Source organism: Pyxicephalus adspersus, chromosome 2, assembly GCF_032062135.1.
Source record: "Pyxicephalus adspersus chromosome 2, UCB_Pads_2.0, whole genome shotgun sequence".
NCBI classification, from domain to species: domain Eukaryota; kingdom Metazoa; phylum Chordata; class Amphibia; order Anura; family Pyxicephalidae; genus Pyxicephalus; species Pyxicephalus adspersus.
This window is the reverse complement of record NC_092859.1, coordinates 14,758,460-14,774,134: the sequence shown is the minus strand read 5'-3', so window position 1 is coordinate 14,774,134 and position 15,675 is coordinate 14,758,460. Positions and strand designations below refer to the sequence as shown.

The 15,675-nt window shown below is 42.5% G+C and overlaps 1 protein-coding gene across 4 annotated transcripts in view; it reads right to left on the bottom strand.

Annotated features, from left to right (window-relative positions):
* The window catches only part of SHFL (shiftless antiviral inhibitor of ribosomal frameshifting), a 28,918-nt gene extending 13,243 nt beyond the window's left edge, over positions 1 to 15,675 (bottom strand). The window contains exons 1-5 of one of the 4 annotated variants that reach the window (XM_072399640.1): positions 15,522 to 15,675; positions 4,952 to 5,093; positions 3,722 to 3,771; positions 3,283 to 3,348; positions 2,852 to 3,118 (exon numbers count right to left, since the gene is read on the bottom strand). In XM_072399640.1, the coding sequence (XP_072255741.1) occupies positions 2,852 to 3,118; positions 3,283 to 3,348; positions 3,722 to 3,771; positions 4,952 to 5,093; positions 15,522 to 15,665 (669 nt within the window). In that variant the 5' untranslated portion in view covers positions 15,666 to 15,675. Of the gene's footprint in view, positions 1 to 2,851; positions 3,119 to 3,282; positions 3,349 to 3,721; positions 3,772 to 4,951; positions 5,094 to 7,904; positions 8,645 to 15,521 lie in introns of those variants that run through there. The other 3 variants (XM_072399641.1, XM_072399642.1, XM_072399643.1) reach the window with 3 other exon arrangements.

The following is a 15,675-nucleotide window of genomic DNA, read 5'->3' as shown; positions in this document are numbered from 1 at the left end:
AATAGAGATTGCAATGCGGTAAAAATGGACAAAATAGCTATCCTCATGCAACCGGTCCATCTCCAAAGCCAGGCAGGTGAGCACATGGCAACACAATAATCAAAGGACATTAGCCAAAGTAGAGAACCAGATTGGGTGGCTTTGTCTTTTCCGCTAAAATCATGTAACCAAACACTGTGAGAACCCCTTATTTAAGATATGAATTTCTAAATTTCTTTCCTATGTTGTGGCAAGGGGGTCAGATAAGACGGGAAACTCCAATAGCATAGGGATCCACTTCTAATAATCTACTTGTACATCTCCTAAAAAAGAAGAATCTACTTGGTTTATGTAAAAGTTGTATTTTGTATATCCAAGGTTCTGATCAGAAGGGTGATTTATATAGCAGTGCCGCTTCAGTTTACTTCTATTACCAAATAATAGCAGAGCAGTTACGTTAATTATTTTAATTAAATTTTTTTTTGTAGAAATGTTATGCAGTATCTTTGAGTTGTCTGCCAATGAATTGTTAACCGGGATTGGAAGGTTTTCTAATTGCATTAGCAAGCAGCTGAAAGCAACTTGTAAAGCAGTTTAAAGTGTTTGAAGGACAGCAGATTGCCAATGATCTTTTCACAGAACTATAACCAAACAGCAACTAATTACTATAATTTGTATATACAGTAGTCAACCCCATGTTCAAACTTAAACTAATACAATGTAAAAAACACAAATACTGAACACGATACACCAACGTCTACTGCTTGTGTTTCTCTTCCTGCTTTAGGCTTTCCAGGTGTTCTTCACACATGCTGCATTTTGCTATTTAATCACAATATATTTGAATAGCAAATAGCATTTGACAGGAAAAGGCTGCATTTCATGTGCTTTGCCAGTAGTTCAAAACCTGCTGCCATTAGCATTGCCCAAGTAAAGTCAATGGGACTTTGATGACCTGTGTATCAGATGCTTTTTTTTTTTTCATTTAGGTTTTCATTGGTATTTTTACCAGGATTACAAAACATACAGAAAAAACTTCCAAAAAATATTCTGCAACCAAAAATTAAATAAAGAACAACAATGGCCCTTAGGTTAGAATGCATTGTTCTCCCCAGTCTCTTTTAGCTTGGCGCACCACCCAGAAATGTTCAGTAATCACGCGGCGGTTTTTGGGTAGTTATTAAAACATTAGATCACAATACAGGGGCTGCCTGCAGCTTCTTCTCACTCAGCCTTTGGGGGGGACCCTGGAATGGTAGAGGAACAACCTCTAATATAAACCTTACAGAGAGAATTCTGGAGGAACTGTTGTTATATAATGCTAGTTATTATTTACACAAAAAGGCCATTGTGGAATTGGAGAGAGTGCAGAGAAGGGTAACTAAACTAATAAAAGGAATGGAGGAGCTCAGCTATGGGGAGAGATTAGCTGAACTGAATCTATTCTCTCTTGAGAAGCGACGTATAAGGGGTGATATGATCACCCTGTATAAATATATAAATGGTCCATATAGAGAACTCTCTTTAAACCAATAAACTATTGCGGATTAGTGGCCTACAAAACCGTGGACAGTATATACCGCTGTATTCATGTTTGTCATATTTAGTACATTTTTTCAATCATGGACGAGGTTTGGAGACGAGGTGCTTTCAAAATGAAGAAAACAATGCCTGTGAACACTTACCCCGAGTCTACAACATGGTTACCCATGTGGGTCAGAGAAACAATAATGGTCATGTGATGAAGAATGGACACGCAATACAACTCAATCTTCCCCATTTACTACTGGAATCTTATAAAAGTCCTCCCTAGCACCTTCTATCCTGTTGTCTAGAGAGATGGAAGTGTAGACACTCACCTTATTATAAGCTATGCTTACAGCAAATAAAGGATCAAACTAAAAAAAAATGAAAAAAGCCACAAAAGGGTGACCAAGCCAGGGATAACGTCTGGATCTGATAAGATCTAAGGATTACAATATATCAAAAACCAAAAGGGGTAAATCCGCTGTCAATGGGTATCTTTGCCATACATGGTATCTCTTTATTTTATTTTCTGTAGACTTACAATAAAAGGTGTTCTGCCCCAAACTGTTTTTTACGCCGGGTGGGATGAACCTGTAGGCAGGTGGTGGCCTCTGTATTGTGACCCAACATTTCAGTATACACCAAAAGATGGCCGAGTTGTTACTGAAAATGCCGGGTGATGCACCCAGCTAAAAGGGGTTGGGGAGGACTCTGGTAATGTAAGAAGATACCTTTCCAATTGTTTTCTAGATAGCTGTCACATACTGGAAGATTTATTCTATATGCCTACTCCAGTGGCAACTTAAAATTTTGGTAGGTGTTAATGATTGGGATGTTTTGGTTGGGATGTTGGTGATAAGGACAATTAGAGGGTGTGAATCCCAGTCCCCCAGTAAGGGGGGAAGCTAAATTGCCATCTTATGGAGTGAAATCTGGTGTGAGAAGCCAAGTTTAGAGAGTATTCTGCAGCATATCCCTCCATTTCACCTTGAAGACGGTTAAAGGACCTGAATATGTCTGCAAGAGGTTGCATTTCTGGATATTTACGGCTCTTTATCTGGTATGCATGTCTGGAGTGTCCATGGCTATGTACAAATGTGAGATGATTCTCACTGGACAGAAAAGTCGGGCTTATCTTGGGTGAGATTGTGACGTCTACAATGGAAGCCAAGAGTTGTTCATGGATTCGTCCAGACGGATCCATGAATGACTGACAGCGAACAACCAATCTACAAGTCAATGGAGAAGAACACAGAAGGGTTTTGCTCACTCATTCTCCCTCTCCATAGAACTGAACAGAGCTTGTTCATTCATCTGTCACTCTTTTGTCGCTGGAAATACTTACAAAAGATTGTTTCCAGCGACATAATGTGTGTACACAGCTTAGAGGGACTGGCAGGGCCAAACACTCCATCACTTCCAGGAATGTAATGTGGCTCTGCTGCACCTTGCTGATCATAATACAAGAGTGTTGTTGGTGTGCTGAGGTGTAGCCCGAGGACAGGTATGGGTCGGGCAGAAAATCTGTGTTGTGTGCTGGGAAATCAGGGAAGTCACAAGATGGGGGAACTGGTCTGGTGTTGGCTCTTTCATCTAGATGGATGTGGTTAAACTATAAAATTAAAATAGTACCAAATGGTCATTAAAGGAGCAATGCCTCTTGGAGACTGATGTATGCAATGTAAGATTGGCAGATTATATTTTGGAGACACCGCCCAATACTGTGAATTTGTTTTGCTTCCCGAAATAAATACAAGCTAAAGGCTTATACCTTACTTTTTGAGTGCCAGCTGGGTGTGATTTGATGTCCACTGCTTTAACCCGATCTTGTTTTGAGCTGATCTAACCTCAGAAAAATATATTATATATTATTATTATATTATATTCTTATATATATATGTTATAGGAGCTTTATATTCATTTTCTGTCTGCTTAAACACACAAATGGCTACATGCAGTCAGAGAAACATTTTAATGATGAATTTCCAACACAAGCACACATAGAACACAGTGCAGTATTGCAGTGACTACAGAAACAGAACTCATCTTTCATTATGCTTTTGATACTCCAAGCCCATGAAAATGGGGAAATACCACTAAAGCAGAACTAAAAAGCCAGACAAAATACACATTTGTGTTCCATAGTTATCCTATAAGGCTATGTGAGCCGCACTGTGCAAAGTGTCATTGCTGATTAAGAGGAATGTTAGCTTACCATTGCAACTTTGTCTTTTTTCAGACTGTTTTTGTCATCTGGATCAATATCTGGAATTCAAGCATACAAATGTAAGGATACAGCAGACAAGCATTATGGAAGAAATATGCACTAACAAACCTCAAAAAACTAAAACTAGTGTGGTGGTAAATGATTTAATAACGAGTAGGATAGTAATCTGGTAACAGAAGACTGTGCTGGAGAACAGGGTTGTATACAATGTACTTTGGTAACAGGAGGCAGCTATATATGTAAAAATGACAGAAGACAATTGAGTATGTGAGGTGACAGATGACAACCACAGGTGTTGAAAGACGTAGTGTGTAGCAGTAGAAGAAAAAAAATGGTATACAATGGACAATGGTGAAAGACAATGGTATGTGTGAAGCTACAATGGACAATGGTGTGTAGATATGTATATGATAGAGGACAATAATATGTGTGAAGCAAAAGAGGCGGAATGGAAAATATGATGGAGGACAATGGTATGTTTGAAACTACAGCAGACAACACTATGTAGATTATAATAAAGTATAATGGTATGTATGAAGAGACAGTGGTGTGTAGCCTATGATTGATAGAACGGTACGTGTGTAGCTACAGCTGTCAACGAAGTGAAGAATATGTTGGAGGACAATAGTATGTGCGAAGCTGCAGCTGACAATGGTGTGTGAAATATGATGGAGGACAATGGTGGTGGTTTGCCTTGAGATGGAGAAGAGAGATGTATGCAAGGTGACAGAGGAGAGCCATGTGTATTAGGTAATGGAGGAGAGCGATGGAATACACGTGAATGAGGACAGTGGTGTGTGTCAAGTGATGGAGGGGAAGTGGCAAACATCAGGAGACGGGGAGAGCGGTATGTCCACCATGTGGTGAAGAGAGTACCATATTTCAAGTGATAGAGGAGAAATGGCATACATTAGGTGATGAAGGAAAGCAATGGGCCACACAATGGGCAAAGTGTTGTCCGTTAAGTGATGGAGGAGAATTGACAAAAGTCAGGTGGTGGAGCGGAGTGGTATGTTCAACGTGTGGCCAAGAGAGTGCCATGTGTCAAATGATGGAGGAGAAGCAGCATGCAACAAGTGATGAAGGAGAGTGGAATGTCCATCATATGGTGAATGAAAGTGCCATGTGTTGAATCATGGATGATTTCCATAGATAGCAATGAGCCCAAGTTTATTTTGTACTGCACAATACCAGCATCAACCATGTGATGGTACCTACCATTAAGTTCATCCTTGCACAGGATGATATATGTACACACTTGTTCATGATTGTTCGCAAATTTTCTCATGAGATGGACCGCGGTCTCTATTGGGATTTTGCCATAAAACTTCTCTCTCAGTCGCCGGACGCTCTTTTCAAGCTGTAAGAACAAATAAAATGAATGCTAAGTGGTAAGGAATGCACCTTGGTGCTTATGATGGGATCTAGAAAAAAAAAAAAGCTCAAAACTTATCCCATCATTAGCTGGACCAATAAAGTAGGAGCCATGATATTCCAACATGTTCTAATAGCAAGTACGTAATGCCTAAACAATGCCGATCCATTCAAGACATTTACTATGTGCCCTTCATTGTAGAGTCAACATATATTTTAAAACAGTATTCATGCAAGATTGAGATAACTGTAGGGAAATATTTCCATCAATATGAAGCAGTAGAAGACAATTAGTCGACCAAACCCTACCCATAGCTACAAAGTAATTAGGTCAAGTTCCCCTCCACAGGAGATTGTGTGACCATAGAAGCCACTATTACTCAATGCAAAGCATGCATCAAATGAAGCTACAAATCCTGTTCCGCATATTACTACTGCTATATCCTTATGGGTAACCGAGCCAACAAATTCAAGCAGTCTAAATTTTTTATTGCTACAGGTTCAGTACAAGGAACTCAGCCAAGCTGGTGGTTTAAAGGAGAGGCTTGTTCGTAGAAAACCATTTTGGAGTTATGCTTTGTGTTTATATACAAACAGCGCAGAACAAGCCCAATGTACAAAGCATGCATGGATACAAATAAACTCATCGGTGATTGTGTGGCAAGACCTGGGGTGAAATCACAGGTAGAATTAGAGACAGAAATGTATATTGTTTGATTATTATGACAGGTAACAGTATAGATTACTGTTTGCCAATTAGGGTTCCTTAAGCAATGAACATTTTGTGCTTCTCAGGTCAATTTAAATGACACCAATGATCTATTTGGCTATCTGTTCCCAATTGCAAGCAATGTAAGAATTATTCTTTGCCATTCCCTGCGCTTTGTAAATGATGGAAGTTAGCGTAAGAAGGTTTGTCTGCTATTGGAAGTCTGAGCTGGGGGTCGGCATTGATTAGGCAAAGAATCAGGTGATGGAGAAGAGTAGTATGTCCACCATGTGGTGAAGAGAGTGCCAAAGGATGGAGGAGAAATGGCATACAGACGATGGAGTAGAGCGGAATGTCGATCATATGGCAAAGGAAAGTGCCGTGTGTCAAATCATGGAGGATTTGCATGGATAGAAATGAGTCCAAGTTTCCTTTTTACAGCACAATTCCAGCATCAACCCCAGACAGAAATCATTATTGTGATGGTACCTACCACCTATTGACCTAGCAATAGATGGATGATAAATACCAGTGTTCAACCAAGAATTTTTTTTAGCCAGGTGGGAAGAAATCTTAGGCAGGTGGCGGCCCCGTACTGTGACCCAACTCTGCCCGGGTACAGCTAAGCGTGCAGGGGCTGGGGAGAACACTGACTATCTTGATGGGAAATCGTTTCATGAATCATTTGCCTGGTCATGCACCTACTGCCAATCCTATGGTCAGCTTATCTTTGTCTGCTTTCAATTAGCTGGAAATATCTTTAGGAAGAATTGCATAAAAGAACATTTTACATTTATTGTGACATATTGCATGAAAGATGATATGAAACAGTTAATTAAACGTACTATAAGGAGTCAGTCAACATTCAATGTTTGCTTTGGCTCCAGTCTGGCTTTCTTTAGAACTTTGCTCTGTCTGTGCCAGAGAAGAGCTGTTTACATTCAGACAAGGACACTGCAAGATCACCATAAACACAGTCAACACAGTCTGAACACCATGCACTGATTTGGGATTTAGCAAAGTATAAAGCTCCGGGTCGGAGCTGTGCACCCCACAGTACACGTGCTGGGTCAGTTTTTCTCAACCAGGGTTCCTCCAGAGGTTGCTGGGGGTTCCTTGAGCAATGAGCAATTTGTGCCTTTCATATCAGTTTAACTGACACCAATGATCTTTTTGGCTATCTGTAAGAGTGACATTCTTCCCAATGGCCAACAATGTAAGAGGCATTCTTCCCACTGACCACCACACTAATATACTGTGGTCTGTGGATATAATAATTATAGAAGGGGTTCCCTGAAGATCAGGAAGTTATTTCAAGGGTCCCCCATGTTAAAAAAAGTTGAGATTTGCCACCCAAGACAAGTGTTTGTGACCTTCTTTGGCAGAAATATAGTCATTTAGCACTCAACGCAATTTGATTTTTTAGTCCTTTTAGTGTTTGAAAAATCTGGGTTACACTTTAAAATGATCTGAAACCAATTTGTTTCTTTTTCCCAGTATTGTATAGATTGGTGTAGGGTCAGAGGGGATTTCTTGCACTTTGATTTCATCTCACTTCCTATTGCATATATGGGGCAGGAATTAATATCTTCGAAATAGGACCTAAATAACAAAAAGAAAACCTTACTGCAGTCCCTTCCCTACTTTATACAAAATAAAAATGGCCACAAAGGAAGGAGAAATGCAAATTTTAACAAATGTCCCCTGAAAAAATTAGGGGAGATCTTCTAATGATGACGTGTTCTGGGGCATCAGTTCATTAGGTGAATTTCACTTATTTCCCAAATTTAAATTGGGAAATGAGGACCAAGCAAACACATTATAGCCACTATTTTCCAGTTTTCCCTGACTTTGAAGAGACTTCTAACTTTCTGTTGTATCTAATGGCATTGAATTGGTGGGAAATCTTCCTCCCCTATTCCAAAATTGAGCATATCCAACAGAAACTTTAAGCAACATGTATTTTCAGATCTGTTTTTTTTTTTTTTTAGAAAAATGGACATTTGGTTAAGAAAGAAGGAAGTTTCTCCAAAATGAGGGATAAAGGGTGAATGTCGAAGTCATGTGAGTGAAATTTTTTATGCTTACCGAACATTCCAACAAATTTGCCTATCTGAAACAGAAGAAGTTCAGTCTGTAGACTTGAGGAAGGAGAAATGTTGTGGCCAGGAAATGTTGATTGTCGACAGCAGATGTGCACGTGGGCTGCTTAGAGAAACCAGAAGCAATGTGGCCTAATGCAGAGAATATACAGAACGGAATGACTGCAGCCTGCCCACACAGTGCCAAAACTACTGATCTGCAGGTATATATGAGTGCTCCATTTTCCACTATAAATACTATATACTAATAAACTTGTCAAGAAACCACAAAAGGAATTTATAAAGTGCCAGTTTTTACACAAATAAAGCCAATTGAGATCCCTTATTGCCAAATGGCCCAACAAGAGTCACCTTCCACTCCAGTGTTTCTTAACCTGGGTCCCATGTAACCCTAGGGTTCCCCCAGAGGTTACTAGGGGTCCTTGAGCAATGAACAATTTGTGCCTCCCAGCTCAGTTGAATTAACACCAATGATCTTTTTGGCTATCTGCAGGGTGACATTCTTCCCACTGGCCAGCAATATAAGAGGCATTCTTTCTACTGACAGGCACGTCAATGTACAGTGAGCTGTGGATATAGTCATTACAGCAGGGGATTCCCCGAAGACCTGAAAGTTGTTTTGATGGTAAAAAGTTTGAGGAACTTCTGTTCTACTCTATATTTGGCAATACTTGGCATACTCCATTCTGCACTTTGCACTGTTCAGGTGAGTGTAAACAAAGGTAGAGATATAGTGGGGGCTATGAGCAGGTCAAATGAACCATTTTCTTTGTTGTGTGTATGCAAAGCACAGGTTTGCTTAAAGCTGCGTACACACTTGCAATTTTTGTCGTTGGAAAGGATCTTTCACGATCCTTTCCAACGACAAGGGAGTGCACGATGCATGAACGGTGCTGTACATACAGCACCGTTCATGCTCTATGGAGAGGGGAGGGGGAGAGCGACGGAGCAGCACCCTGCTGCGCGCTCACCCCTTCCCTTTAGGATCGGCTGTCGTCCATCGTCCGTGGATCCGGCAGGTCGGTCGTCCGGACGATGGACGACACCGACTGTACACACGGCAGATTTTCGCCCGATAATTGGCCGATGCCGATTATCGGGCGATAAAAATCTGACGTGTGTACGTAGCTTTAAAGAGCCCATCAGATATAGATCTAATGATGGTACAAAGGTCAATGTGATACACTGTACAGTCCTGCAACCACCGAAAATAATTTTGACTGCAGCCATAGTATTTAAAAATGAACTAATGCTAAAATTAGAGTAAAAAAATACAATTTGAATAAAATATTGCAAATGTTCATTTCAGTACAGCAGAATTAATTAGTGTCCTCAACATTCAACATTCCCAAAAGCGTCAAATTCTTGCATTCCCACCACATGCCATGGTAATATTCCCTGACAGTCTGATAACAGCGATGGCGGCTGCAGTTTTGGAATTGAAGGAGGGTAAAAGACACAGGCTGCTGGAAAGTCACCTACAAGGGCAACATTCTACTATTGTTTTCCCCTTATAGCCATGTTTGATTTGCAGTAGTGAAGTGGCTGGTGTATGACACCCTGGGCTCATCTAAAATAGTGTAAATGATGTTAGACATCATCCGGGATTGCAGAGCACTAAGGCTAGGGACACAAGTGCAATGGTACACGTATGACAATCGGCTCAGGATATCGGACGAGAATCTAGCGTGTGTATAGTGCTCGTCGTCCATCGTCCGAACGACCGTCCTGGCGGATCCACGGACGATAAACGATCGTAATGGAAATGAAGGGGAGAGCGCGCAGCAGGGTGCCGCTCCGTCGTTCTTCTCCTCCCCTCTCAATAGAGCAGAACGGTGCTGTATGTACAGAACTCGTTCATGCATCATGCAGTCATTAGTCATTGGAAAGGATCGTGAAAGATCTTTTCCAACGACAATTATTGCACGTGTGTACATAGCCTTTGTCTGCAGAGTCAGTGCAAAAATATATTGAGGTTGGGACAAATGATGTCACATGCAGTTCGTCCACTTATGTGATCTTGTGATCTTAAGAAATAGATTAAAATTCTTAAAAAAATAAATGCATATTAAAAAGCAGCCTGCAAGAAAGGAATCATAAGAAAGGGTTCTGCCCAGCCCCTTTCAGCTGGGCGCACCACCCGGCACTTTTCAGTAACATCCCGACTGTTATCAGTTGGGTCACAATACAGGACCACTACTTGCTCATCTATCCGCCCAGCTTAAAAATTTTTCTGGGGCCTGTGCCTCCAATCTTAGCTCTACACATGCTTGGCCAAGAGAGCACAGAATAGTTTTGGATTTGCCTATAGATAGGATTGATTTACTAATAGAATGTAAGCTGCTCAAATAGCAATGTAATTATCTGCCTACATTTCACTCTTAATAAATACGATGAAGCTCTGCTGACTCCAACCATAAAATCAGGTGCATGATAACATTTTTTTGTTTTGGTTTCCTATCGTGTGATTGGAAGAAGCCAGAAGAAGAAGGAAGAAGATGGCCGTGCCCATTGTCCAGATAAAAGGAAACAAGAACAAGGAAGCTTGGACGGCACTGGACCTACTGGATTCAGATCGAGAAGAAATACATTTTTTGTTAATGAAATTCTAAAATGATAATAAGCAACACAAATATGACACAGGTACCAGACTTTATCCTCCCCAAAAAAATGGCTTCAAATTATCAAATTGATCAATTGGATGGAATGGCGGCTAAGTGGTTAGCACTCTGACGTTTGCAGCACTAGGTCCCAGTTTCAAATCTCGGCCAGGACACAATCTGCAAGGAGTTTGCAGGTTCTCCCCGTGTCTGTGTGGGTTTCCTCTGGGTACTCCGGTTTCCTCCCAAAAACATGCAGTTTTGTTAATTGGTTTCCCTTGACATGACTATGGACTTTGTACAGCACTGCGTAATATGTCGGTGCTATATAAATATTGTGTAATAATTGGGATTCACTTTATAAATATTGCCTAATGAATTTGGCTGGAAGGCAATAAAAGGCGGTGTAATGCATGGATTAAAAAATAATGACTCATTCTATGACAACATTCAGCTTACAGGAAACAGAAACAGATCCTTGTGTACACCAACCTATGCAATAGGACGCAGCAAAGAACAATGATGGTAAGGTGTAGGGAAGTCAATAGTAACTATGTCACATGGGACCAATTTATAAACATTTGCAGAGCCCCTGTGCCATTTTCTAGCTAAATATTCACATGTGGATCATATAACAATTTGTTTATATTGTACTAGTCTGATTTCTATCTATATCCTGCCATGCTCAGTACCAGATCTGGAAGAAAGAGGGCGATAGTTAGTAAGGGGTATTGTAAGTGTATGAAAAGTTTTGGCTTGGGCGGTGGGAGAGTTGGACTTTCCCCCTCTCTCCTAGGACCTGATTTATTAAAGCTTTCCAAGACTGGAGATGACACGTTCATCAGTGAAGCTGGGTGATCCAGGAAACCTGGAATGGATTTCATAAAAGTCATTTGCTATTTGTTATCTGGATCACCCAGCTTCAATGATGAAAGCGTATTCTCTCCAGACTTGGAGAGCTTTAATAAATCAGGGCCCTAATATCACATTTGTAATGCTGTCTGTAGCCACAACTGGAACAGGTACAGGAGGGGAAATCTCCCACTGGGAATACCAGTGTTCTGATAACAACAAAGAAGGGGATTCCCCTCACCCTGCCAATAGGGAGTGCCCACATCATGCCCGCTACACAGAACACATTTCCAGGTTTCATAGGAAAGCATCATACTATACTGATTTATAGCTCTCCAAGCCTGGAGAAGATAAATGGGGGAATCTGGGTGATCCAGCAAACCTGGAATGGATTTCTAAAAATCATTTGGCAAATGTTGTCACAGACTGGATGCATTACAGGGTTACTGGAGCCCTAAGGTTCTCCTGTGATAGTCGATCTTCTCCAGTCTTGAAGAGCTTTAGTAAATTGGGCCCATAATGGGATCTTCAGAGAGAGAGACACTATTGTGTAATGCAGCATCTCATTGTAAGGCCCCTTCTGCTGCTGAATGGTCAGGAAAGTTAAAGCGCACTGCAGGCAACACATTTTCCCACTGCAGCTGTAGAGTTCTCCCCAGGCTCTTTCAGCTGGGTGCACCACCCGGCACTTTTCATTAACCGCCCGGTATTTTTAGGTGATTACTGAAGAGCTAGGTCACAATACAGGGGCTGCCACCCATCTACAGCTTCTACCCACCTGGCTTAAAAAATTTCTGTGAAGAATACTGAGCTGTGTCCAAGAAAAAAAATATTTCCCAGCTGCACCCATTCACTTAACTGGGAGAAGCTGGGACAGCCTAAAAAGCAGATAAAAAAAAACATGAAAAGTATCTTTCACTTGCGGCACCTAGGTGAGGATGACGTCAGAACCAATTTAATGTTATTATATAGGATTTATATAGCGCCAACATATTATGCAGTGCTGTACATTAAATGGGGGGTTGCAAATGACGGACACAGGAGGAGGAGAGGACCCTGCCCCGAAGAGCTTACAATCTAATCCAGAGCAATTCTTAAGGAATCTCAGAGATAACGCAGAGTGCGCAGAGATAACGTAGAGTGCGCAGAGATAATTCAGAGCGCACAGAGATAATGTACAGATAGCACAGAGATAACGCAGAGCTCAGAGATAACGCAGAGTGTGCAGAGATAAGCAAAGATAGCACAGGGATAATGCAGAGATAATGCAAAGATAGGACAGGGATAATGCAAAAATAATGCAAAGATAGCATAGGGATAATGCAGAGATAGTGCAGAGTTAAGGCAGAGCGTGCAGAGATAATGCAGAGATAGCACAGGGATAATGCAGAGATAGTGCAGAGATAACGCAGAGCGTGCAGAGATAAGGAATCGCAGAGCAGGCAAAATCAAAAGGATTTTCAGAGATTTTAGCTGCTCTGCGTTCCATAGGACTCTGGAGATATATCCTCACCCTGCACTGCAAGAAGATAATGGGGAATTTATTTCTAAATGTTTTTTCATTTCAGGTAAGTTTTCCGTTTCCGTTTCCGTTTTCCATTTCAGAAGTTTGACTTTAACCCCCCTAGTGGTAATCCCGAGTGTGACTTGGGGTAGATTTTACCTGCAAACAGCGGTAATCCAAAATCACACTGGGGGTAGCTTTAACCTAAAAAAAACCTACTTACCTTGCTCCGTCGCTGTCCCCCGTTGTCCTGCTGGTCCTTGCAGGTCCTGGGGATATGTCCGTCTTCTTCGATCTTCAGCCGTGCAATGCAGAGACGATCTCTGGGGTTTCCCGGTGACGTTGGTTCATGTAACGCTTTTTATATGGAAATTTGGACGGAATTAGAGCGCTGGGGGGGTTCAATTATCTCTGATTAGAAGTATTACTCATCAATATCATAATCAATGACGTCTGCAATCTCTCTCCTCCTGACTGGTCATATATCTATACATGTAAGAACACCTTTGGGTGCTCGCGTCCGCACCTATCAGTAGATATAATTCATACCGCCATGGTGCCCGGCGCACTTACCTGTCTATTATCATATATGGTCATCAATCCCTCCAACCCCCTGCAGATCCGAGACTTCTGATTGGTTAGCACATCTATAATACATTTTATGATTTTTGCAGAAACCGGACGCTGAATGTTACACATCCACCAAACGTCTCATACAGAAATTAGATTGCGTCTTCCTAACCGACTGATCAGTGGCCATTGTATCTCCACCCCTCTGTATGCCAGCTGTTGAAAAAAATATGGGCGATGGCTGTTTTGCCCCCAATACTAACCCGCACTTAAGGTAGGTTCGCACCTGCCTCTTTATAGCGCATTTTTGCACAGATCTCCTCCAGCAGCTCGCCTGGCAGTGCCGCTCACTTCAGCCCCCCCCCCCCCCCATTCCATATGGTGCTGCCACATGTACATTATTATTAATAAACAGGATTTATATAGCGCCAACATATGACGCAGCGCTGTACATTAAATAGGGGTTGCAAATGACTGACAGATACAGACAGTGACACAGGAGGAGGAAAGGACCCTGCCCCAAAGAGCTTACAATCTAGGAAATGTAGCGTCTACCCAAGAGGCAGTGTTTCCTGGCACAGGGAAGTGTGAATGAGCCCCTAGGCTTGTACAAAAACCACCATGGGTGGCAATTGCAAATGGACGGCCAACAGGCACCTTTAGGACCTACCAGAACTTTCACAAGCAACATCTGGTGTCAGTTCTGGTTACCAAAACCGAGATGTGGCAGCACCATGCCCAAGAAAGGCTGTGACTTATGGTTCACCAACACCTGCTGGGCTACAGCCCACATACCAATGCTCATAGCTGCGCAAGGCAGAGCACGCAGAGATAATGCAGACATAGTGCAGAGATAACGCAGAGCGCGCAGAGATAACGCAGACATAGTGCAGAGATAACGCAGACATAGTGGAGTGATAACACAGAGCGGGCAGAGATAATGCAGACATAGTGCAGAGATAACGCAGACATAGTGGAGTGATAACACAGAGCGGGCAGAGATAATGCAGACATAGTGCAGAGATAACGCAGACATAGTGGAGTGATAACACAGAGCGGGCAGAGATAATGCAGACATAGTGCAGAGATAACGCAGAGCGCACAGAGATAATGCAGACATAGTGCAGAGATAACGCAGAGATAATGCAGAGCGCGCAGAGATAACGGAGACATAGTGCAGAGATAACGCAGAGATAACGCAGAGCGCGCAGAGATAACGCAGACATAGTGCAGAGATAACGCAGAGCGCGCAGAGATAAAGCAGAGGATAATGCAGAAGATAATGCAGAGACAGGGCAGATATAACGCAGAGTGAAGAGATAACACACAGCGCACAAAGATAACACAGAGTGATGACAGGTAGGGCAGAGATAGCGCTGAGATAATGCAGTGCGCGCAGATATAACACAAAGCGCAGAGATAACGCAGAGCGCAGAGAGATAATGCAGAGATAGTGCAGATATAACGCACAGTGCAGAGATAACGCAGGGATAACTCAGTGGGCGCAGATAAAACGCAGAGACATCGCAGATATAACGCAGAACGAAGAGATAACGCAGAGTGCAGATATAACGCAGAGGAGCGCACAGAGATAACGCAGACATAGTGCAGAGATAACGCAGAGCGCGTAGAGATAACGCAGACATAGTGCAGAGATAACGCAGAGCGCGTAGAGATAACGCAGCCATAGTGCAGAGGTAACGCAGAGCGCGCAGAGATAAAGCAGAGGATAATGCAGAGACAGGGCAGATATAACGCAGAGCGAAGAGATAACACACAGCGCACAAAGATAACACAGAGTGATGACAGGTAGGGCAGAGATAGCGCTGAGATAACGCAGTGCGCGCAGATATAACACAAAGCGCAGAGATAACGCAGGGCGCAGAGAGATAATGCAGAGATAGTGTAGATATAACGCACAGTGAAGAGATAACGCAGGGATAACTCAGTGGGCGCAGATAAGACGCAGAGACATCGCAGATATAACGCAGAACGAAGAGATAACGCAGAGTGCAGATATAACGCAGAGGAACGCACAGAGATAGCGCAGCGCTGCACACCCCGGGCGCACACTGACCTCCAGCTCCTCCGTTAGGTTCCCCTGCATGTCTGATCTCCCGGCCCGCTGATCACCGTCTGCCTGACTGTTCCGGGTCCGCCCGCCAGAGGAGGAGGGGAGGAGGGGAGGCGGCTGCTGGCACCGTGCATGGCTGGGACTCATCCACCCTCCC